Consider the following 25,595-nt stretch of genomic DNA (forward strand, 5'->3'; position numbering starts at 1 on the left):
ATGTTCCTTGGATATTCCAATATGATTTGCGATATGCTTTTGAGTGATTCGCCGGTCATTTTGAATCAAATCGTCGACGAGTTTGCGATGATTATCGTCTGGCAGTGATCAGACGTCCACTGCGTTTCATCAACAATTATGGCTTTTCCAGGCTCGCAAACACGAAATTTTATTACCCATCGATTTACAGTAGACCTATCAGCAGCATCGTCACCATAAACAGCCTTTAAACGACATTGAATCTCAGTAGGAGTCACTTTTTCAGCAGTTAAAAATTTGACAACAGCACGCTGTTTAACTCACGTTGACATAGCACTAGAACACGTCTCCATACTTCGGCTTCTCGAAATACACTGGATGAACGCAACGACCTCAAACTTGCGCATGCATATTGAGGGGGAATGTTACTTCCACATGCCACCTGGCGCGCTTCTGAAGGTCATTTCGTTCACGCTCTACAAGCATGTGTGCATTACTTTTCAGCCTACCTACGTATATCCACTGCTGCCCTGACTTACTAAAATATAAAAGCATACTGACAAAGCCAAAGGTTTGTGAAAAGTTTTGCAACATACATTTTGATTCAGTGATATTGTAGCAACCTGTTGCACATTGTTCATTAATTAACAACTATCACTGAAATCACACGAATGTATGTTGGGACTACACACTGAACATTAGAAGTGCAAAATGCAAGCACAGCAGTCTCCAAAACAATTTTAAAACACCCGATGATGACCAATGACAGTCAAAATATGCAGTGTACAATGTGATTTTAAATAGGTTTAAAAAGACTCATTGTGCATACGTGTATGTTGTAACTTTTAAACAAAATTTTAAAGGAGTGTTGCATGTAAGATGGAATATCGGCAATATTTGTTAATTATTTTGATTCACTTGAACATGTAACTTCCTCAATAAAGATACTATATTTTGTACGGTTCTCATTATTTTCAAATTTCTCAATCTGTTGCAACTGCTAACCACATTCTAGTGATTGTCGATCATAAATCATCATCGAGTTTGGCTCTTTGGTCCATTCCAGCTGAGACCAAATAGTGTCATTTTGTTCTAGGATACACCACTTCTCTGCAAACTAACTGGTCTGTATATTAAAATTCTTTGTGGTGCAATCTGAACAACATTTTTTCCTTCTCTCTGGATTCTTTCTTTTGGGTTAAACATTTCCAGTTAACTGTGCATTGTATGGTTATGTGATTTCAAAAAGTCTATGTCCATAAACACATCTTAAAATTCAATTTCTGTTGTTTCAATCCTTCTTCTATGGTCCCTATTTAAAGATCAGTTGTCACAACCACATATTAATGTGGCAATGCTATAACTTTGTATGATTGTAATAGTTTAACTCTCCTGATTTTATTTGTTAATTATCTGATTGATAGTCCTCCACATTTATGCATTTTATCAATAAAACTCATAATATAGTTGTATTACACACTGCTTCCCCAAATAATTGAAGTGCTGTACCTATTCTATGTTAGTATTATTTACATTATACTCAATCTTATTGGGTATTTGCTCTTAAGGAACATTATTTAAAGGTTCTTAAGGGAACATGAATAAACCTCTCTTCAATGTATTCCTCTCATACTGATGACATAAAAGAAGCCAGGTTTTCTTGAGCGATCAGTTACATGAATATGGAATAAAACTCTGACAGCCCATGATGATGACTACAGATAGTTTGCAAAAGAGTGCAGTTTTATTCTGTATTGACAAAGACGACTCCATAAAATGTCATTGCATTTAGTCATGGTGATATCATCAGGTTCTCTGTAGGCCCAGCATGATGCTTTTTGAGCTCATCTGTCATTTTTGTGCATTCTATTACGTTTCATATACATGTCCATAGTACTGCATAAGGTTCTCTATCTCTAGCCGCTTGGAAGCACGATACCTCCTCTTGCAGAGCACATCATGCATCCTTTGCTGCTCCAGTTCTTCTGTTGATAGAGATGCCCGATATTCCCTCTTTCGGAGCCTATCACGTTCCCTCTGTCTCTGCAATTCTTCTTCAGTTTGAGATGCCCGATATTCTCTCTTACGAAGTCTGTCACGTTCTCGTTCCCTTTCCAGTTCTTCAGCTGTTTTAGAAGCACGATACTGTCTTTGGCGCAGTTTGTTTCGTTCCCTTTGCTTCTCCATCTCCTCTCCTGTTTTATGAATGGGTGGTCTACCACGTCGATGCCGTATCCTCATAAGGCCAGTCCTCTGCCTTGTTTCATATGTCCACCTCTGCAGATCCATCTTCATGCACTGTGACCAAGCATTGTAACTGTTGGAACCAAAACAATTATTTGAAACTAATATTCCTTTTTATGATGGTTCGTTTAAATGTTTGCTTTCATTGTACTTATTATTTATTTGTACAAAAGACATCAGCTCTAAGTCCTCGATATAAATCTCATTCTATGAACTCTGTTCACCTGACATCATGGAGCAAGTAGAATGGTGAAATTGTAACTACAGTTATCGAACCAATATAGCTCATTCAGGAAGTGATTAGCTTAAAGGATGCATGACCATGGTTCAATTCCCAGCAGGAATGATAGCTTTCCTTTGATACCAAATGAAGACCAGTTCTTAAGTCCACCAATTCAAATATCTCATGCATAAAGGGGACATTTTGCCAGGAAAAAAAAGTGGCTAGTGCAAGAACCTTCACTGCTTCCATCTAGCACAAAGATTACGAATGCATGTTGCTTTATCTCTTCATCTCTTGTCTTCATGACATGGAATTCAGGTACACAGGCAAGCCTGCAAACATTCATGCCTATTTGTTTCTTAATTATTCTGAACCATTACAAAAAATGCAAAAATCACTCACAGCATTGCAACATGGAGGCCCTGCAAAAATTTGACTATGGCCAATCAATGTAGGACTTGGCGATCTCTAATAAGATGCAACATTTGTTTAGGTAATTTTTACTGTAAATAGAGTGTTAAAGCAGTAGTACAAAATATATGAAAAAATATATAGAAGAATGGATATATCTGCAAACTTCCAGGATTTTGAAATCTGTAGTACCAGTAGTAGTAGAATTTCTACATGAAAGTGCATAACTGACACCTATTGTTAGAACCTTTTAATCCAGCACCACTAAAATGAAAGCCTGCCAGTGGAACCTATTCAGAAACAGTTCAATCCAGCTGATACTGGTACAACCTAGTCCCATAAAATCCATTTTGCTATCAACTTTCTATCTCAGTCTTCACCCCAAGACATTTCCCCATCAAAATGTCTTGCACTGGAGTACAGCCAGTCTCTTGCCCACTGGATAACATGACTATTTCCCCAAGCATTAAAACTGTTTCAGCATGATGACAGTCTCTCAACTCCATCCAGTGCTAAGGGTAAGGATGCATACAGCTTCACATTCAGTTCACTAACATGCCTTCATGACACAGTACTTAGGCACAGACAGGGCTTTACATTTAGCTTCTGATCTATATTTAGTGGTTATAAGATGATGATAAAAATGCTGTTTCAACTGCAAAGGTCATACAGTGCTGAACAAGACAGTATAATATGTAAGGGTATGAAAGTAGGTGGCCACAGCTTAATTCAAAGTACTATTCTGGCATCTCTCCAAAGACACTAAGAAAAATTATAAAATAATCACAACAGCCAATAACCCAGCAGATATTCAAACCAAGTTTCTTGCCTTCTGAATGTTGTGACTCAGTTACTTCATCCCACATGTCCTGCTTCTGTATAATGGTACATGCAGACTATGGTGATTGGTACAAACATAAAAAAGTTATTTAAAGGTAAAGCTATCCCTGAAACAGGCCAAGAAGGCTCATAGGGTTGTGAGACAATCGGCTCACAGATGGTGGTGAGACTGTCAGCCTTTTACCACCAGGAAGATTCCTGCTACTCATATCTGTCAGAGTCTGAGGTGAACCCAGGGTAATAGTGCGGCTGGAAGGATTAGGTAAATTGGAAAAAATCCACCTCATCAGGACTTGAACTCGCGACCTTCCCACTTATAGCATAGTGCCTCAACCAACTGTGCTATCAGAATCCATGAAAATGCTAAAAACATGATGTAAGGGGAAAATTTCATAAGAAGGTGGTGTATCACTTACTATAAAGCCAGAAAGGAACATGCCTACATATCACTACTACTGGGGAGTTTCAAGAATATGGGGGGGGGGTGGGGGGGGGGAAGTAATTTCACTTTCTCATGTTGTTAAAATCACTCCAACTATACTACTATAACGGTTTCATTTTCTTTCAATATCTTGCACTAACCCAGCCATATGATCTTTCCCTGCTTAGAAGATATTCAGTTTCTTTATACAAGTTTCAGAAACAATATCTTTAATACAGTCATCCCATGTAGCCAAATCTTTCAGGTGCTTACAAAATACTGTTATCCAAAGTTACAGCATTTTTTTGGTTGCATATGAATTTCTGAATGAGGCAATTAAATTCCTTTCTTTTCCACTTTTCTTCATATATGGCTGCTAAACCATACCTGCCACATTCCCTTCACTGCTTATCTTCAGATTTCCTGTAATCTATCACATTTTAAGTCCTTTTTTTTTTTGTGACGAAAGTTTCTCTAAAATATTACTATGCCTTTCATGCTGTTTTTTTCTTTTCTCTTTTTCCCTACTCATAGGACATTTAGCATTCTGTTACATGTCTTGCATCAGCATTTTAAATTTCTGCAGTGAAGAAAATAATGATGCTAAGTGTTATATCCAAAAATATTTTATACTGTCACTAATTCTCAAATCACAAAACTTTTAAATATGAAAAGATACCTTGACAAACCTACTTCTAACAGAAACTGCCTAATGGAGACAAGTCACTTGAAGAGAGTTTTACAGGACCATAAAGGAGAGGATTTACTTAAGGAATTACTGACAGATGTCAATGATAAGTTACCAATTAGTCAAGTGCCTAACGAAAAGAGTGGATAAAATATCATACTGCATCAAGGTCTGATGTTCACATACAAAACATAAATGAAGAAACCAGAATTGAGAAAACATCATGTTTCAGTAGGAATAGCAACATAAGAATTGAATGAAGTAAAATCACTGAAAAAAGATTCCAATTCAATCTTTTGGTGTTTAATTTATTCCTAGATTATGAGAAGGTTTATCACAGTCTAAATTAGGAACAGCTATGGCATACTACCACAGCATAAAATGCACCAACACATCTAATAAAAGTAATACAAATTCTATATAAAAAAACTGCATCAAATACCGAACAGGACACATTTCAAAACCCATTATGACCAATCTGTACAAAGCCAGGGCATAAAAGACTGGAATTCAATTGGTATATAACAAAGTTATTAAAACAATATTATATGCAAAATCAGAAGATGAATCACAAACTGCAAGAGACAAACTAAACAAAACTGCACGTGAATATGACAAACATTTTGAAATCAAAACGAAAGTAATGGGAGTATGGAAGAAATACTTAAAGGGTAAAAGTACTTGTATAATCTGTTATGTTCCCTCTCTCTTGTCATTTTCTTTTTTGATTTAGAGGCTTGATACCTTCTCTTACATAATTTGTTTCATTCCCTCTGCCACTGAAACCTTTCCTCTTCAATCATTTCTACATGTCCTCTTGGGCTTTCTCTTCTTGTAACAATTCTTTGCATCTCTCCACCATGAAATCCATCAAACATATCAAAATATTTTAAGGTTCTCACTTTATTCAGCACCAATGAGGTTTCTTTGTTACTGCTTTTCATTCAATAGCAACGAAACCACAGAGATTTTGATTCTGCTTCCATTATGTTCAAGATCTGCACAATTGTACAAAGTTCTGGTTTACAAACTTCATAAACATACTGTATATCTGTACATTTAGGAAAAGGATGCAATTATGAAGTGTTCCAATAATTTTAAGAGCTGTACAAAATTATGACTGCCACTGCACTAATTCTTACTCTCAAAGTTCTCTGACACAATGGAACACACAAACAGTATGCACCTGTCTGAAGACACACAATTACAAAATCTGTTACAAAATTTTATACTTTCAAATAACTGTGAATTAATTTCTTTGAAAGAACATTGATGTCAACAAAGAAATGAACTGCTTTGGCTGTGAGTGAAAGGCTGTCTGATCACTAATGCACCACACTGACACAAATTCATCCTCCACAATTTATACAGTGTGCATCATCACAAGATGTCTCAGTCATCTGTGCAGTTTAAATACCTGTGAAACATTCATATACTTTGAATTTTAAATTACAATAACAAATATGTCATGCCATGAATATTTATTTTTCTGGTAACCTTCCTCTCTTAAGAAATATTTTCAGTTCACTAATTAAACATATCTCATCATTATGTAAAGGGTAATTCATTTTATCCAGTTTGGACCAGAATTAAATCACCTGTTAACATTTTGTAAGGATTCTACATGATTTCATCTAATCCTGGTCATCTGCACTAGCTATATGTGAACAGACATGGTAATTCAAACATGTTACGAACAAGAACTGAGCATGTTTTCAACACGGCAACATGTAAACATTATTCTCATTGCAGGGACCCCTATAGAAATGAACAGAAGTACGGATAAAGGGTGTAAGGATGACATGTTGCCAAACAAAAATCTTAAAACAAGTTCACAACACAGTGAATTAAAATTTGAATTTCTTTTATAACTAATAAGTCTCATAATTCTCTTACAACTTAAATAAAAAAACAATACAATATGTATCACTTAATGACAAAAATAAAATTCATAATGAATAGAGGTGAATATTATGATTCTTCTTTACATGCAACATACATGCTGTGTTGCTGTTGTTGACAAAAACCAACATACGTCTACATATTATTTATAAATGTATGATAGAGTTAATTCATTTTACAAAATAATAAATATCTGTTCCAATTACATAAAAGGAATGTGAAATCTGTTCAAGAGGATCAGTTTCATGTCTTCATAGGCAGCTGTCATGTAGCACAAGAATAGTAATTCAAAGTGCACAAACACCTTCTAACAACTATTTTCATATCATATGTAACACGAACATGTAGTATGTTATCCCTGTGACTGTCTACTGCAAGATGTAGTCCCTATCTGTCATATACTGAAGGACCACTCACTCTATATAACTCCATTTGATATTTTTAGTTCCAAGAGGGTGTAACAGAAGTACATTAGAGAATTTTATCTGCATTCTGTCCTTATCAACAATAGCTCTTATGTTATATGCCAGTTCCACACGCTTTCATTTATGATACCTTGGCACCAAGAAACTTCTAGCTGTTTCATACCTCTGTAACACAATTTATAAACTTAATTACATGACCTTCTCCCTAAGCAGCTGACAGTATTCAATTGTACAAGAAATTTCCTGTGTTCAAAGATTTGAAAGTTCATAACCCTCATCACAAAAGCCCACCACTGGACCCCACCTAGAGCCCATAATTATATTACAAAATTTTATAAATAAAATCATTTTATGAAAGACACAAGATGGCAAACAATGTAATAGCTTAGCGTAAATAATGAACCTGAAGATGGCACTATGTTGCCGAAACATGAAGTGACATATGAAACTGAGTGCACTACAAGATGGCCATTACATATATATCATGGATGAAAATCAGTGCAACAGGACGCTAAAATACATTACAAAATTTCTTTCTTCAATATCTCATATCATACATAATGCAAGTTTTAAATTGGATCTTAAAGAAGTACATTTACAATGATAATGATAAAGGTGTGGGCTCATAAAAACAGAGACTCTGTTGCCAGAAGAATAATTATCAACTTTGAAGGAAGCTTCCATATCATATAATACAAGTGAAATTATAGCAATGTAATAATAATATTACTAGAATTCCAGCTATGGACTGGTAATGAATGCTAATGGAAATGTAAGAGAACAGAGTAATTATCTGGATGCCTTGAGGCTGATCAGTCTTAGCCCTTATTTATTTGGATGATTATAAATGACCATGAACCTTTATTTCTAATATATTCTCGGAAATTTTAAATTCAAAAGTCTTATATTTCAATATTACTGGAACTTCATTGTCATCTATAATATTGTATTTCATTGCCTGGGACGTGCAATATGGCAGTGATTCTCAACCACCGGGCCGCGCCCCAGCAGTGGGCCCTGGCATCAATTATACTGGGCCACGAGAGGCTCTTCTGGAATTTGTCATTTTCCTTTTCTAAGCATTTTTCATGAATAAATATTTTATAGTGGAAATATTGTGAGGAGAATAATATTTGTGTCGAGAAGCTAAGACACAGAACACCTAAATCTGTGTAGCAAATGTCAGCGACCAAGCCGCATATTTTTAAACATGGAAGCATCCATGAATGATCGGGAATTTTCAGTCAGTGACCAATCAGCAAGGAAGTATAAAGAAAATGTTTCCACTGAAATTGAAGATCAAGGCAGTCTGTATCCGGTTCTCAAATCTAGTAATACTGAATACTGTTTCTTCGCAAGTTCGCATTGCAGTGTGTAAGTGCTTGTTTCGAAACCTGAGTGATTTAAATTTTAATATGAATAAGAGACAGGGGACTCTGTTTAATTTTGGTGTTAAGAAATCTCGTATTTAAGGTGTCTGTGCTGCAACAAGTAGTGGTTCATCCACCTCAAGCCTACATAGCGATCTCCAGGATGGAGAAAATGAAGGGAAAACCGCAGCACACAGAAGAAAAAGTCTGCATCCATTCGTAAGTACATGGACAGCTACTTAAAATTTCGTTTAATACAATGCCCTAACACTGACCAATTCCCACGACCTCAATGTGTCATTTGTGCTACTGTTCTGGGAAATGAAGCTATGAAACCATCGCGANCGTTTAATACAATGCCCCACGACCTCAATGTGTCATTTGTGCTACTGTTCTGGGAAATGAAGCTATGAAACCATCGCGACTTACCCGACATCTCAACACAAGACATTCTGATCTAGTCAACAAATCCACTGAATTCTTTATGCGTAAAAGAGATTCATTTAAAGTAGGAAAGAAAATTATTTACCAAGCTTCAACCACTGACACTTCACTTCTGACGACATCGTATTTAATATCACTACAGATAGATAATTGTAAAAAACCATATTCCATTGGGGAAGAACTCATTAAGCCTTCTTTGACTGCTGCTTGTAATGAAGTATTAGGCCAGACTGCGGCAAGTAAAATGAAATACATCCCATTGTCGAATGATACAGTTGGTAGGCGGATGATATAGCAGAAGATACAGAAACTCAAGTCACTGAAAAAATTAAAAAATCGAAATTGTTTGCATTACAACTGGATGAATCTACAGATATTCAAAACAGCAGCATTTTACTTACGTATGTACGATTTATTGACCATGATGAGAGTGATATGAAGGAAGACATTTTAAGTGTTTCTGAATTACCTACGCACACTACCAGCAGTGAAATTTTCAAAGTTTTAAATGGTTTCATTGAAGAGAGAGGTGTCGAATGGAAAAACTGCGTTGGAGTTGGTACTGATGGCGCTGCCTGTTTCACAGGTAGAAATTCAGGTTTGGTCACTAAAATTAAGGATATGGCGGACAATAACTTAGTGTTAACGCATTGCTACATTCATAGGCAAAACCTGGCCTCCAAAAAAATGGCACCTGAGCTTAATGAAGTCCTGTCTCAATCTGTTAAGATTATTAATTATATAAAAAACAGTGCTTTAGATACAAGACTGTTAAAAGCATTGTGTGATGAAATGGGCTCTGATCATCAAAATCTTCTTTTCCATTCGGAAGTTCGTTGGTTGTCCTGCGGTAAAGTTCTCAAGAGGTTATATGAACTCCGAAAGGAAGTCAAGCTCTTTCTAATTGATAAGAAAAGTAACCTGTCCCATTTTTTCCAGGATAAGAAACGAGTAGCCAGGCTGGCGTATCTCAGCGACATATTTTCTTACATGAACGAGTTGAATTTAAACTTCAAGATCCAGATACAACAATATTTAATGCGTGGAACAAGATCAAATAATTCAAAAAGAAACTCAAACTCTGGCTTAATATGATTGCAGAAGGAAACAATGAAATGTTTCAGTCGTACTCGGATTATATTATGGAAGCAGATGATTTCTATTCACAGAATTCAGTTTAAGATATTATTGCAGCCCACTTGAAGATGATGATGTAATTTGAAAAATATTATCCCAAATATGAGGATCCCCAGAGGCAAAATATGTGGATTGTGAACCCTTTTGTTGACCACAAAGAGACAGCCCTTTCCCATGAAGAAGCCCTTCAACTTATTGAAGTACTTTTAATACTACGAGTAATTCGAAATTCTGGATAAGAATGAAAAATGAATATCCAAATTTACATGAAATAGCAGTGAGGTTTCTTCTTTGTTTTTACATCACATATCTTTGTGAAACTGCATTTTCTGCCATGACTGTGCTTAAAACGAAACAGAGGAACTGCCTGCAACTTTCTGACTCTCTCTGTTTGGCTCTCACTTCAATTCATCCCAGAATTAATAAGCTAACGGACGGAAAACAGAAACAGAAGTCTCACTAGTCTAACTAAAACCTTCCGAACTCAGTTGTGATAAAAGAAACTAAGTTTAACTTTCCAATAACTTATAACTGCTGTGTTCAAGTGCTGTGTCTTTAAATTAAAATATTAGTGTTGGAAGTAGTGTTTAGAATTGAGAGATTCATACATTTTTATTTATAAAGTTACATACTTTACATATATAATTATTTGGCATGTGTATGTGATAATAAGTGTTTCACCGGCAAGTTGACATCCTTCTGCTTCTTTCCCTACTCAGCTGACTTCTATGGTGAGTTACAATGCATAAATATTTTTCTCACTGCCATTTTTTTCAAACCAACATCATTCAAATCAATTTTATGCTGAATAACATAAGTTATTGGTGATCAGCATAGGATATGTCAATGAAAATCAGCACAGATTAATTTAATGATGTTGGTCTGAGGAAACTACAAAATGCTACAAGATTTCATTAGTCCAGTGATTGATAACTAATTTAAATGTAATTTTATGTTTGTCAACATGCCACACTCTTTATGATTATGCTATAATTAATTACTAATATTATGTTAGCTTAATGCATGAACTTTAACAAAACTGGAAAGGTATTTACAGGTAAATTTGTTGGGACTGGGCCCTCGTCTTATAAAAAAAGAACTTACTGGGCTGCGGTCTCCTAAAGGTTGAGAACCACTGCAATACAGTGTTTGTGTTGAAATTTCTAGATTCTGGCAGGACCAAGGAGTCCGGAGTTCTGACATTTACCAGCAGTCATAAATTTAGCTCGGGTACAGAAAACCAGATGCACCTACAAAAGTCAATGTGAAGGACAGGCCAAAACTCATTACAACTGCCTGTGAATGAGGGCCATTATGATTCAGTTGCCTCCTTCAAACTTCCTTACAGAAGATGGAATGACATGTATATGTCCACACCATGGAGAATTCGAATTCTTTTGAATTCCCAGTGTGGGGTGTGCAAGCCATTCCACAAAGGAGTCTTTCGCCATATTCTGAAGTATACGGACATGACCCTTGCACGCTCCAAGACATAGCTTGCAGACCAAGTAACATGTTATCATTTAAAGCATAAAGATACATTAAATTAACAGTGTGGTTTAGAGAAAAATAAGTGAATAAACATCCAGTTGGATCAACTTCCAGAATACTGCTTAATTCGGCATTGCTACCCTGAGTCTCATGCTAACCGACCCAGCTAGTTTCCTATAACTATACCAACCTTCCTTAGTTTGATCTGTGAGGACAACTTGCAGTGATCATCATACACTATCCTAAGGTAGAAAGAGGTGTAGCAGGAATAACACCATTCCGACTGAGCTGATATAAACAAAGGCGGGTTGGAAAAGAGCGGTGTTAGCCCTCCCCATAGGGTTATCTCTTGCCTTGTGACGAGCTGATCACTCACCCAAGGAGTCCTACCAAAAGTGTAAGATCTAATAAACCGAAATGAAACGGAGAGTTTCATGGAGGTAGGCGTAGGCCCAAATTGGGGCTGTAGCGCCACAGAAAAAAAAAATAGTGTTATCTCTTCCTTCTCACTCATTTCTCTACAACTGTTATAGATGTCTTCACTTTAATAAGCTAATATCAATTCTTTCTCTTTATAAAGTCTGATCCCTTCTACAAACCAGTCACCCTTGTAATTCTTGAGCAGACTGAACCAGTTCTGCTGTCTACAAAATTTAATAAATTCTTGGAGCACTGAGACTATGTATACCGTGTACCTTAAATGATTTGTCTGTTACAGGCAGGATCTGTTATTCATATAACAGGGACAGGAGATTGTCTGATAGGGGTGTCTGACACCCACCATATTTCTTGTACTAGCCATCTAAAGTCTAACACCATGAACTGGTAGCCTCAATGACCATCAGATTGTGAGTGGTGGCTACTGCATAACTAGGATCAATTTTAATTTTTAATTTCTTTAGTACCATTTGAGAATTAACACAGAATCATTTGGGTGCAACATTACCAATGTGTGACTCATTTATTCCAAGAATAAAAATATCATAAGTGTTTCAAATAAACGCCAGAGCTCACAGAGTAACAAGGTACTAGACAGAGATTCTAAATGGAGGTGATCATGAACATGACACACATTAACTAGCATTTATCATTCAATTATTTAAAAATATTGTACTAATTGCAAGGCTATGAAGCATCAAAGCAGTGAAATTTGCATTGTGGAAAAATAGCTGCTTCGTGGTTTTTGTTGAGAGAGGACAGTTTCAACAAAACGGAGATCATGGAGGACATGGAAGTTAGCAGTGATTTGTATTCTAACTTATTTAACCAAAGGAGGGTCACCTTCAGTGAAAATGAGTGCTTAAGTTGCACTGATTTGAATAATTAATTGAAATGTGCACTGCATAAAGTAAGTTCTTTGAATGTGATCATACAGCTTCTATGGAATGAACTGACATCTGATTGTGTATTGGTGAGTTCAGTCACTAATTACTAATTATGATAGGCATAATGTACAGGACAGATATTGTGAAAATTTATATTTTCCTTCGTCCTCTCTATCATTGTATCAAAATGGCATTTACCACACTGATATACAAATTTTTAAAAAATTACCACTTGAATTAAAAGAGAGTGTACAGACGCCTAAAATTTTTAAGAGTTCCTTAAGAAGATATCTGGTGTTGCACTCTTTTTACAAAATGGAGGAATTTTATTTTATAAATGGTTAATATGCTTTTCATTTGCATTCAATTTTCTTGTAATCATATTTGTTTATGTTCTGTGTCTGTGTTATGTATATTTCATATTATGTTACCTAGACTTGTTCCAATGATTAATTGGAACATTTGTTCTGATATGTGACACATTCTATATCCACTGGTTTGTGAATCTACTTCTCAACCTGTATCTGGATCTGCTTGAATTTGAAATAAAAGAACAAGAACAAGAACTAATCTGCCTACTGATAAGCAAGAAAATCATGAAGTGTATATTCACAGGAATTGGATCGAAGTAAAATGTAAACAGTAAATTCTATACAGTTTTAAGAAATGGAACAGTGCACCAGTTAATCACCCTATTGTATCCTCAAACCATTATGGTCAGCTAATTAACCTACAAGATTCAATAGTAAATGTAAATGATGCGATAGCAGCTAATGGACTGTGATTGCTGCATGACATACAGAGAGAAGTTCAGCAAAAAACTAACAAACTCCGTGGCCTGTAGTCTGCAAGCGAACTGTGACTGAGCCAACTTCAGTGGATAGAGGGTGTCATGTGGTCAGCACAATGGATCCCCATGGCTGTTAATCTCGGTTTTCTAAACTGGAGCCACTCTTTCATTGAAATAGCTCCTCAATTATCCTCACAAGGCTAAGTGGACCCTGTTCCAGACACACTACACCTCAGAAAATCTGGTATCACCGGGAATCGAACTCAGGACTTATGGATCTGTGGCCAGGAACTCTGACCACTAGACCACACAGGTGGTCAGATTTGCAAACCGAACTTATTAAAAAAAATAATTGTCTTTAAACACTGTAAAAACATGTTGTATAAATTTTACTGCTAACAACAAGGCGTCTATTGCAAGGGATGTAGGTAGCATACTAACACAAATCACGAGCTCTTACGATCTTAAATTCCTTGGTATAACTATTACTAGAACTATGAACTGGGAAAGACATATTGATAAGCTGTTAACTAGGCTGAGTTCAGCTTGTTATATGATAAGGAACATGAAACCCATAATGACTATTACTACCCTGAAAATTATTTATAACTCTTATTTCCATTCTGTCATGTCCTATGGCTTGATATTCTGGGGTAATTCAGCTTCTGCTGAAAAGGTTTTTAGGATGCAAAAAAGAGCTATACGATTAATGGTTGGTTGTGGATATAAACAATCGTGTAGAAATAGATTCAGGGAATTAAATATACTCCCTTTAAGAGCTCAATATGTATACTTACTGATGATGTTCGTTGTTAAAAATAGAGACAAGTTTGCTCTAAACAATGACTATCATGATTTATTAACTAGACGGAGAATGGATCTACATATGAACCAGGTGAATCTGGCTGTATATGGTAGGGGCGTGTCCCACATGGCGGTGAAGGTCTTTAATGCACTCCCTTATAATCTTAAAGAAATTGCTTCCATACCTAATCAATTTAAAGTCAAATTGAAGGACTTTTTGAGTAATAATTCCTTCTACACACTTGATGAATTTTTTAATAGATGATTTTATTTTGCTAAAGTAATTATTAATTGTTCACTTATTATTACAATTAACATAACAATATATATAAAGGGCCTTGGCAGAAATATGATTGCTTACTATATACTAACTGTTATTTTGAAATGTAATTATATTAATTTATGTATTCTTGAATTTATTTCTATAACTTGTTTTCTATGTTTTTTATTGTATCTATGTTAAGATTCAAACTTGACTATTTCCACATCTCATGGAACTCGTTTCTGTATGGATTTATGGAAATGAAATAAATGAATGGCTGATGTGGAGGCAAACCATGGTCATCACATTCCTATTATACTTAATGACAAAATCTATTCTAAAGCAGTTAATGAATCAGTGAACTATGCCATCAAAAGAAACCCTAGATTAGTAAATGAGGTTTTGGTGAATAACTTTCCATCAACTGGAAAACTTCGGTTGCAAACACCAAATAAAAGTAAATTCATGGTAGTAATTTTAAGCGACAGTCATTTAAAAGGATGCACTGAGAGACTAAATACTCATAATTATTTGAGTGATAAGTTCAGAATAATTGGTTGGATCAAAACAGGAGCATTAGCCGTACAAATATTAGACAAACTAACAGTGGACTTTGTGTATCTGAGAAATGTTACATGATTGTGTTCAGTGCTGGTGCTAATGATGTGTATAGGGATAATCCTAATGAGGCTTTAATGAAAATTATTAAGTTTATACAGAACAACAGCAACATAAAATAGTATAATGATACTTGGTATTCCATACAGACATGATTTGGTTGAGTATTCATGTGTAAATAAAGCAATTCAGGTATTTAATCATGAAGTAAAGAAAGTAGATAACTCATTTAATTATGTCACCATAATGGAGTGTAATTATAAGAAGGAAGTATTTCTCTAAACATGGTATGCATCTTAATAGAAGAGGTAAGGGGCTAGTTTCTAAAAACTGGCCTCTGAAATTTGGAAATTATCTGCAACAGTAGAAATACCTCCAATTAATTTGGAATGGAAAGTGGTACAGGAACAAGTATCAAGTTATGCTTTAATGCACAAAACAAGGAAGGCAGATAATGATTATCTTATGGATGAATTGAAAATTGTACCTGATAAGATAGCTGTTGAAGATAAATATGTACTAGACTATCCTATAAATGAACCGAAAACTGAACCTGATAACTTCAACATACTAAAGGTATATTAAATGCCTCGGATCAATATTGATGAAGGAACAACAGTTCAACGGAATTGGTTATATTTAACTTAAATCAAATTTTATCATAAATTAATAAGAAATCATCAGTTTGTGTAATTTCCTGTGACCTAACTAAAGTTTTTAATACTGTAAATCACGACATCCTAATAACTAAATTAGTATGGCACAGTAGGCAGTTTTGGTGAATTAATTAAATCTTATTTAAGTGACCGGTATCAAAGAGTAACAATTAAGTCACTGTATGCTTCAATTTATGTTTCAGCTTGGGAAGTAGTTAAACATGGAGTGCCCCAGGTGTAAATTCTTGGACCCTTACTGTTTTTATTTTATACAGTGATCTACCTCAGTCAGTAAAAGGCAAAGCCTCACCAATACTTTTTGCAGATGATACTAGCTTCATAATATCAAATTCTGATTTAGTGAAGATGGACCAAGATGGTACAGTATTCGTAGTTCTGGAAATTACATAAAAATGGTTTAACTCAGAATGCTATTAAATTATAATAAGACTAATTTTATGCAGTTCTTTCCAAACACTAGTCATCGGACTTTGGATACCACTGAATTTAATAATTATAAAATTAATTATACTAATTCACCACACAGTAGATCTATCTTTATAACCCAGAAATGAATTGTAAGAATTACATATCATGAAAGCCAAAGCAAAGGACTTCTGTAAGGAAATGTTTAGTAAACTTGGAATTTTAACTCTTTACTCCCAATACATTTTTTCAACTCTTTTGATTATTGTAAAGCATTAGGATTTATTCACAATTAATACTGAATTTCATAAAAAAACCCACAAAAAACTGGAACTTCATGTTCCTGTAGTAAGTCTAACTAAAGTCCAAAAGGGAGTATATTATTCTGGTATTACCTTATTTAACTCTTTACCCCTCAATATTAAGCAAATTGCACATGACATTAATACATTTAAACATAAACTGAGAAAGTTTCTTTTATAACTCTTTTTATTCTGTTGAAGAGTATCTTGATAGGAAGGCCACGCCACAGCTCAAGCGGTTAGCCACTGGCTTTCCACCGTGGCGGGCCAGATTCGGTCAAGTGGAATATGTGGTGGAGAAAGTGGCACTGGGGCTGGTTTTCTCCCAGTACTTCGCTTTCCCCTGCCAATCTTCATTCCACCAAATTCTCCATCATCATAATCACCCGGGGCAGGCTACAATAGGCCAATCAGTGGCTGCTGTGTCAGATGGACCCAGTTGGACTCCACCCCCCAGTAATCAAAATTAAATTTTAATTATCTTGATAGGAATAATAAATTTGATATTGGGGTATCCAAGTAATTCTAGCTCTGTATTTTAGTTTGCATTCATTGGTTTCTTGTATATATTTTGTTATGTATCTTATGTTAAAGACAATCTTATATAATATATCAATGTAATCTACTGACAATTTCTGTATCCAATCGTTATGTACCTGAATGGGCCGATGAATGATAATAAAAAACAAATAATGATGTTTATACTCGTACTCTGTGGACTGAAAAGGATGAGAGAGAAACTAGTCATGTCTTATTTCAAGATAATAACACTTGAATGACCAGCAAAAGCATGACAAACATTTATCAGTAGCTGATACCTTCAAGATCTGAACCAGGTACATCCCAAATGCAAATAAGTGCTTTAATGCTTTTCCAACTAGCACAGTACAAATATGCTATGAAGTCATGTAACTCTACCATTATTTGAAAACAAGGGAAGAGCTCATTTAAAGACATATATTTTATATATGAGACAAACTACGTCTTAAGTGCAACAATTTAATATTATAATTAATATTGTAAACATATATTTTAATTTTGTCCAGAAGCAAATAGTAACAAAAGTCTTTATCAGTATATGTTTTCATAATCAAAAACTGCTTTATAAAACCCCAAATGTTCAATTTAATGTCAACATTCAAACTGTGGCCACACAGTAATCATAAGCAGCAGCCTGGAGTAAAAACGCTGCAAACTTATCAGCACAAAAATAAGAAAACAGACTAAACTCCTAGGCACAAGCAAGGAAACTAAACAGTAGCATGGGTTTCACATATGGCATGATATTAATCACAGAAATCACAAATAAGAACCTGCACTTCAATTATAGACAGTTAATATACAAACCACAAACATTGAGATCACTAGACTTTTGGACTTCATCCATTCTTGGGCATTCTGAAAAACAATGAACACTAAGAACATAATGTTTTGGAAATTGAATCTGTTCCCATCCTTAGGTGAGGGGGTGGGAGACACCTACTATGTTGGGCTCATTAAAATGAGCTAGCATCAATCACTGGACAACCTAGGTCATTTGGTTGGTTAAGTAAATTGCTCCTGGCCCTTGCCAGCAGTCAGTCTTGTTTCCAAGTCCTGCAGGACTCATGACAATATTTTGCTGTTCCACAATTTTGGCAGTCATGCAGCTCCTCATCTCAGGTGTATGTGTAGTTACACCGACAAGCTATGTCAGTATAACTATGGCTACATATATAAGGGTTTGCCAAAGGCCAAAGTACAATAAAAATTGTGACAATGCATGTCCAGACATGAAATGATGACAAAAGGAAGTGGAAATTAAATTCAAGAAATTGTGCCAACAAATAGAATCTATGAACACCAAAACACAGGATTAATTTGAAGATTTTCATGTTGTAAGAACATCTTTACCTACTGCTAGCAACATGTGTGTAACAAAAACTGAGTGCCTGGCCTAAAATTATAGAGATAACCATGGAGGATGTAGCAGATCATACTGAGCTTCCCTGCGATTTGCTACACCCACCGCTGATAAGGGGGTTCCATATGGGAGAATTATCCAAACTGGGTTAGATGACTGGACTGGTTAAACATGCTACATGGGTCGATTCCTTGCATTTCTTATACCTACTGTTACTTTCAATTTCCAAAACCCTAGCTTTATCCCAACCAACCCTCTATGACCTTCTTTATAGGCATGTTGGCCTAATTTCTATCTTTCTAAAGACCCTCTTTCAGGTTGGTGCCTATGTTTGCGGAGCCACGTGGTTAATGGACTGCTTGTTTTGCTATTGCACCTTCTGCCACATTCAAAGGAAATGTTACAGACACATTGTGCCATCTCTTGCAAATCTCTTTCTGACCCAATTTTCATCAGTGACCTCCTAAGAAAGACTGTGTTCAGTCTTGAAGACTGTCCAAATGTTTTTATGATTCCCAATACATTTGAACTTTCATCTATTGCCTTTCACATATTGGCCATACATGTGCCAAGAGGATTTTCCACTTTATTCAAAGACTTCTATCCTTTAAATTAGTAACCAACTCAATGAAACACTGGGGACACCACTGAGCTAAAGATGACTTCTAAGGTTACTAATTTCATTAAACAAATCTTGCTGTTCTTAGCATGTGGTGGAAGCTCTATTGTGAAGACTGAATTAATCCTCTTTTTACATGTGGGGATGGTTAGATTTGAAGTTGAGATATTGGCCAGTGAGGGTGGGTTTTCTATAAACCTCAGTTGCCAGTGTCACCCCTTTCCTCATTACTAGAATATCTAGAAAAGGAATCACACTATCTGATTCCATTTCCATAGCAAACTGGAAGGAAGGCCTTACAGTATTGAGGTGGTTGAAGTAATGACTATTTAAAATGGTGACAACTGGCATCAGTACATATTTGGGATCTCTGAATTAAGGGCAGGTGAAGAGACTGCAATATCTAAAGTGATACAGCAGCATATACAGCAATAATGCACTGTTGCATGTCTTCCGTGGATGGTAGCTGCTGATAAAATTTCACCCTTTATTGCTCCCCAAAGAAAATAAAAACCTGGCTGCAACTGTGGTTGAATAAGTAGATAGGGCTGTACTTAAAACAAATAAGCTGATTTCTACATGTCTGTAACAATATTTCCAAAATTATTTTGTAGCCTTTTGTAGTCTCAAAATAAAAGAATTTTTTCAGGTCCCTGTCTTAGTAGGACAACCTGTATAATGCACGTGCAAATAACTCCTGTGTGTGGGCACACACATGCACATACACGCACCCACATGCCCAACTTGCATCATCACATCACATCACAAGATATGATGCAGTCACTGAAAGTTGGACTGAGAGAGGCTACATGTGTTCAGTAGAACTACTCGTACAATACAGAAAAGGAACAGCTGCAAACACAATTAAGAGCTGCAGCAGAAAGAGGATAAGTGAAACTGAGAGAAGCAGCACCTGCACAGAAGATCTCCAGCACTGAGAACAAATAGAAATTAAATTAAGTGACTATTTCCAGAAATGACATGGTCATTCAAAGTGAAACTGAGAGAGGCTATGTCTGTACACCATATATAGTAAGGAGCATCACTGGGAACAGAGCTAACAGCTATCCTAGAAATGATGGAGTCCCTCACCAGTGAAACTGAGAGGCTGCATCTGAACAGAAGATCTCCGATATGCAGAAGGCAAAAATGGGAACAGAACTAAGTGCTGCACTGGAAATGATGCCGAGTCACTGAAAGTGGAACTGAGGGAGGCTGCATCTCTCTAGAAGAACTTTAACACTGAGAAGCAACAGATGGGAACAAAATTAAGAGCTGCCCTAAAAATGATGGAGATACTGAGTGGGAGAGGACACTTCTGTTATCAAGAAAGGACCGTTGGGAACAGAACTATGACTTGTCCTAGAAATGATGGGGTCAGTGAAACCAAAAATGAGACAGGCAGCATCTATACAGAAGACCTCCAACACTGAGAAGGAACAGATGTGAATAGAACTAAGAGCTCCTCTAGAAAAAGTGAAGTCACTGAATGTGGAAACAAGAGACACTGCATCTGTATAGAAGAACTCCAATATAAAGAGGGAAAAGATGGAAACAGAAGTGTTGCCCTAGAGATGATGGAATCACTGAAAGTGGAACTCACAGAGGTCACATCTGTACAGGGGATTGAGCATGAGCACTTTCATAGGGCATCTAAAACCAATAACTTCAGTGTCTTTGTGATGCAGAAATATGACAGAATCATCCATTTAGTAGGCAACATCATGCCAAACACATATCCCTAGCAATGAAGACGCCCAGAATAGTCTATGTACTTACCTCAGATGGACTGACCTGACATAGTCTGAGCCGTGAGACAGAAAAATATGGTCATGGGTCCCACTGGAACCAGAAATATGAATGACTGACTGCACTGGCAAAGGCCAGCAAAATCATTATTTTTGCTAACAGAGCCAGCTCCTAGTCACTGGATTACTTCAGTGCAAGGAGGGACTAGGTCCATGACGACAAAACACGAAGGAACTGATTAAGAACCGCCTAACAAACTCCAAACGATTGTGAATGCCTGTAAACAATTATAAATAAGAGTAAACATTGTCAAAAGAAATCATGTCTAATTTGAACCAAGTCTGTAGTTGCTATGGCAGGACACTAGTGTCAGAAGTGGGATTGTGGACTGTGAGCAGAACCGACATGATAGCTGGTCACTGAAATGTTAGAACATCTCATAAGTGACTTTAGTGTCAGCAACAAAAGCCTGATGGCCATAACAGCCAACCAAGAATGGATGGATGCCACCCAGGACAGATGAGGGCCAAACTAAGGTTGGCAGGGAATAAATAAAGGCTGCAATTAACACCACCCAGGAACAGATGAAGGTTGTTATAAATGCAATTAGGCTGGCCCAGATCGAATTTGAAGAAACCACTAGCAAACAAGTGGAGGCTCTCCACATGGTACTCATCAGTGGGAAGGACAAACTTTGTGAGGAATTTCACAAGGAGACCCAATGGATACGACCTGACAGACATGCGATGAAGATGTATAAGAACACTGAACGGCCCGAACAACAGGATGACACTAAAGAGTCCTATTCATCAAACAATGGAACCACTACATGGTAGACACTCAACTTCCTTTCAAGAGGCAGTATAAAAGATACAAACCAAATTTGTTCGAAATTTTAGCAAAGTCTTTTTAAACCACACTTGTAAACAAACTAATTTGTAATATATTCATGCACACTGCTGTAGTTGTTAAAGGATAAGATTTATATTCATGGCATTGTAATGATATTGTATGTGTAGTGATACTGACCAATCACACTGTAATAGTAGTTTCTGCCTGTATTGATATATCCTTCTGAAGATGGTCTCTCAGACCGAAACATATAAAGGATGAAAGATTAAAAACAATAAAAAAAAAGAACATTTATCAGTCATACTGGACAGGGTTGATAACCTTTCATAACATTGCTAGTGTGATGGGACCAGGATGAACCAAACCAAATTTAGAGTAAATTCACCAAACTTTGCTTGGTCTATATTCTATCACCTGTTTTATGCCTTGGCTAGGTAAAATTCGACAGCAGAGAAGGCCACGCATCTACTCGCCTGAAGGGGCAGGTGGCTGACATTCTGCATGGCATCCCTGCAGAAGCTACCTATGAAGATGCTGTCAAGATGTTTGAGGGTCACTAAGGGATCCACCAACTGGCTGCAGCTACCTTTCCCACCTGATAGTCAAGATCCAACTGAAGGGTGAGCCTCTGCAAGAGTTTGCTGCTGTTATAAAGCATGTGGCCCACTGGGCCCCTGTCAGGCTGCTCAAGCATTCCATTCAGAGGGATGCAGCATACTTGTTGACGGTATAAGGGACTGAGAGGTGAAGCAACAGCTGCTCATGAACAGCAATAGGATTTGAACAAGGCCCTGAGGCTGGGAGCTGGTAAGGCATCAGCCGGACCACCCACAAGGTTTTACGAGAAGTTAGAGCCAGGCCACCCATGAGAGGATAGCTCACCCCAGATGAGTGCCATGTGGACCAGTAACTTGTGTGCTGGATGTGCAGGAGCAGGACCACCGGTACCAATACAACCACCCCTTCTGTCAAACTCAATGTCAATGATAACCTAAACACCAAGGCTGGATCTGAGGCAAGCCATGCCTCATGACCATCAACACTGAGAGGTTGCCCGAGAAGAAGCCATACACTATACAGACGGCATACGCAAAAACTCTCCCCCTCCTGAGAGAGGTGCCATTGGAACTGACAAGTATGTCCTGGGGCTGGATGTCTAACACTTTTCTGTGCTATGACTGGGTAGGGAAGTAGTGCCGTGGTGCGACCATGTTCATTTCACCATTCAAAGGCCAGCAACTTGGTGATATTGGTGTAGAAGCGTCATGGCATAATGTAGGTCTAACGTCAAGGGGACTCATACTCCAGATATTTTAAGGTTTTAAGCTTTTACGTGCTTGAATTGTCAAGTTTATTTTTAACAAGGTACATCCCCTGAAGCTGTTCTTGCTATGATTGAAACATATCAGGGTCTCTGTAACATATGGCTTACTACAGCAATAAATGACATACACTTGAATGGTAATTTGAATTTGACTTTACAAATAGTGTATCAGAAAATGAATCCTATCAAAGAACTTAGATATGCTAACAGCAATTGCTTCACCCATGGTTCAAAGATGGATTTACTGAAGGCTGTGACTTTTCAGCATATCAGTATTTGAGATACAAGTCTCAGCAACCACACAAAGACATGCTTAATTCTGGGTTGCAATACTGTCAGATGTCAGGAGTGAACAGTAACTGCCTGTAACATGTGACTTCAAACTGTATAAGAGGTCTGAGTGAGGCAAAAAAGTTTATTGCAAGCAAAACTGTGGATTTTCAGTTACCAGCAAGTTGGAGGACTTAAATAAAATGTGCAGCAATACATATTTTGTTATATGTGTACCACTGGAGAATTTTTGATATTAAAGAAACAGGCTGTGAAAAAAGAGTGGTAGCATTCAGTAGATATAGTCAATGCTGATACAAGATAAGGAATGAGGGCACAAAGTTTCTAATGGAATACTGCAGTACTGTAGCTGCTAGAGAGTGTTCCTAAGAATGATGCACATTATCAGAGAAGTTGGTAAGACTCAGATATAGTATTAGAAAAAACCTGGGTTACAGTTGCTGGAACAGGAGTGATGGTTCCAGTGATCTAAGAATTCCATCAACATATAGCTGGCTGTCTTACTGTATGCTATGTCATGAGTCACAGAGATGATGTGTTGGAACCAGTCAGTATAAACTTCCAGCACTCTCATTTGAAAGAATGCGAAACCAGCAGTGAAGATGAGGATGATACATAACAAATGTTCAAGGATTTATGTTTTGCTGAAAATGTTTATAATAATAATGTGAAGCATTAATCAGGTGTATAATATCACCTGTTACAGTTAATTCATAAGCTATTTCTGACAAAAACAAATCTGGCAATGTTTCAAATAACCTGCTACTGTAGCTGCTGCCCAGTATAGCATCACATTCACTAAGGCAAATAATTAATCCCTTTCTTTCTAGTCATGTTTAATTCACAACATAATTTTCACTCAATTAAAAAGTTCTAAATAAAATAAATTCCACCCCTTTCTGATAACAGAATCACTGTTTTTAATGAAAGGAAAACTGAAAGCTTTTTTCATAAATATAACCAGAAATTTATTGTATGAGAGTGAGTGGTGTTGAGCTGTGGAATTTTCAACGGCAGTTACGAGGTATTTCAAGGAAATGAGGAAACCCTCAGCATTAATAATAACAGCACTTTCAAAATTGCATGTAAGGAACAGCAAGTATTTTCAAACTTCTTCTCTTTTACATAGAAATTTTTCTTCTCCTTCTGATTCTACACTCAGTTCCAGGTTCCCATGTAGACTGTTGACATTTTCAAGCATAACAGTTGTGTGCAAATTCTTGAGATGCAACTGATTCTGTTCCTTAACAAAGGCTGCATAATGCCAGAAGTCTGTGCTCTGCAGCATTTTGTGAACAGCCTCAGACCTACCTTGGAATGTGTTGTCCTGTTTTTGATGCTTCATGACTTCTCTTGCTCTCCTCTTCAGTAGCCTGTCCTTTTCACGGCGCCTTTCAAGTTCTTCGCTTGACATTGATGCACGGAATTTCCTCATGTATAGTCTGTTTCGTTCTCTTTGCCGTTCAAGCTGTTGAGGTGTCAGAGCTATAACAGGCTTCCTTTTATGCTTTCTGCTTCCCTCATGCCATTTTTCCATGCCATTTCTCTCACTCAGTTCTGGGACTACAGACATAAATGACATTTTTTTATGTGTCCTGTCTGTCTCCCTTTGTCTTTTAATTTCTTCATTTGTTAGTGAAGCCCGGATTTTTCTCATGTACAATCTGTTCCGCTCCCTTTCTCTTGCAAGTGCTTCTTGAGATTTCGATGCTCGATACCGTCTTTTACGCAGCCGATTTCTTTCCCTTTGTTTTGCAAGCTTCTCCTCTTCACTCATATTAACGTGTTTTCTTGGTCTTCCCCTTTCTCTTTTTAGTTCCACATATCCATTCCATGTCATTTTACTGTTAAAATCAAGAAATACAAACAAATAATGATCTAAAATTCTTACATTATAAATAGTAAAGTGAGAAAAATAAATATTCTTAGTAATGCAAACTGTAATATGTCCTGAAGACAAAAGAAAATTTAAAGAAATTCTAAAATATTTATCATAATTACTATTGAACATTGATAATTTCAGATACATTCATCAACTGTCACACTTAAAAAAAAGATTTTAAGCAACCCAGAAACCAATACCCACAATGTTTTACTTG

At 36.6% G+C, this 25,595-nt stretch overlaps 1 protein-coding gene across 1 annotated transcript; it reads right to left on the reverse strand.

The window, feature by feature from the left end:
• Nucleotides 1-200: 200 nt before the first annotated feature.
• On the reverse strand, nucleotides 201-24,873 carry LOC117282872 (RNA-binding protein 25-like). Its single transcript, XM_033754304.1, has 2 exons — nucleotides 24,808-24,873; nucleotides 201-2,296 (listed from the first exon to the last, which is right to left on the reverse strand). Exon 2 carries the CDS (start codon nucleotides 2,272-2,274, stop codon nucleotides 1,849-1,851), a length of 426 nt encoding a protein of 141 aa, XP_033610195.1. The 5' UTR covers nucleotides 2,275-2,296; nucleotides 24,808-24,873; the 3' UTR covers nucleotides 201-1,848.
• Nucleotides 24,874-25,595: the final 722 nt, after the last annotated feature.

The sequence above is a fragment of the Cryptotermes secundus genome, unplaced genomic scaffold, assembly GCF_002891405.2.
Source record: "Cryptotermes secundus unplaced genomic scaffold, Csec_1.0 scaffold1345, whole genome shotgun sequence".
NCBI classification, from domain to species: domain Eukaryota; kingdom Metazoa; phylum Arthropoda; class Insecta; order Blattodea; family Kalotermitidae; genus Cryptotermes; species Cryptotermes secundus.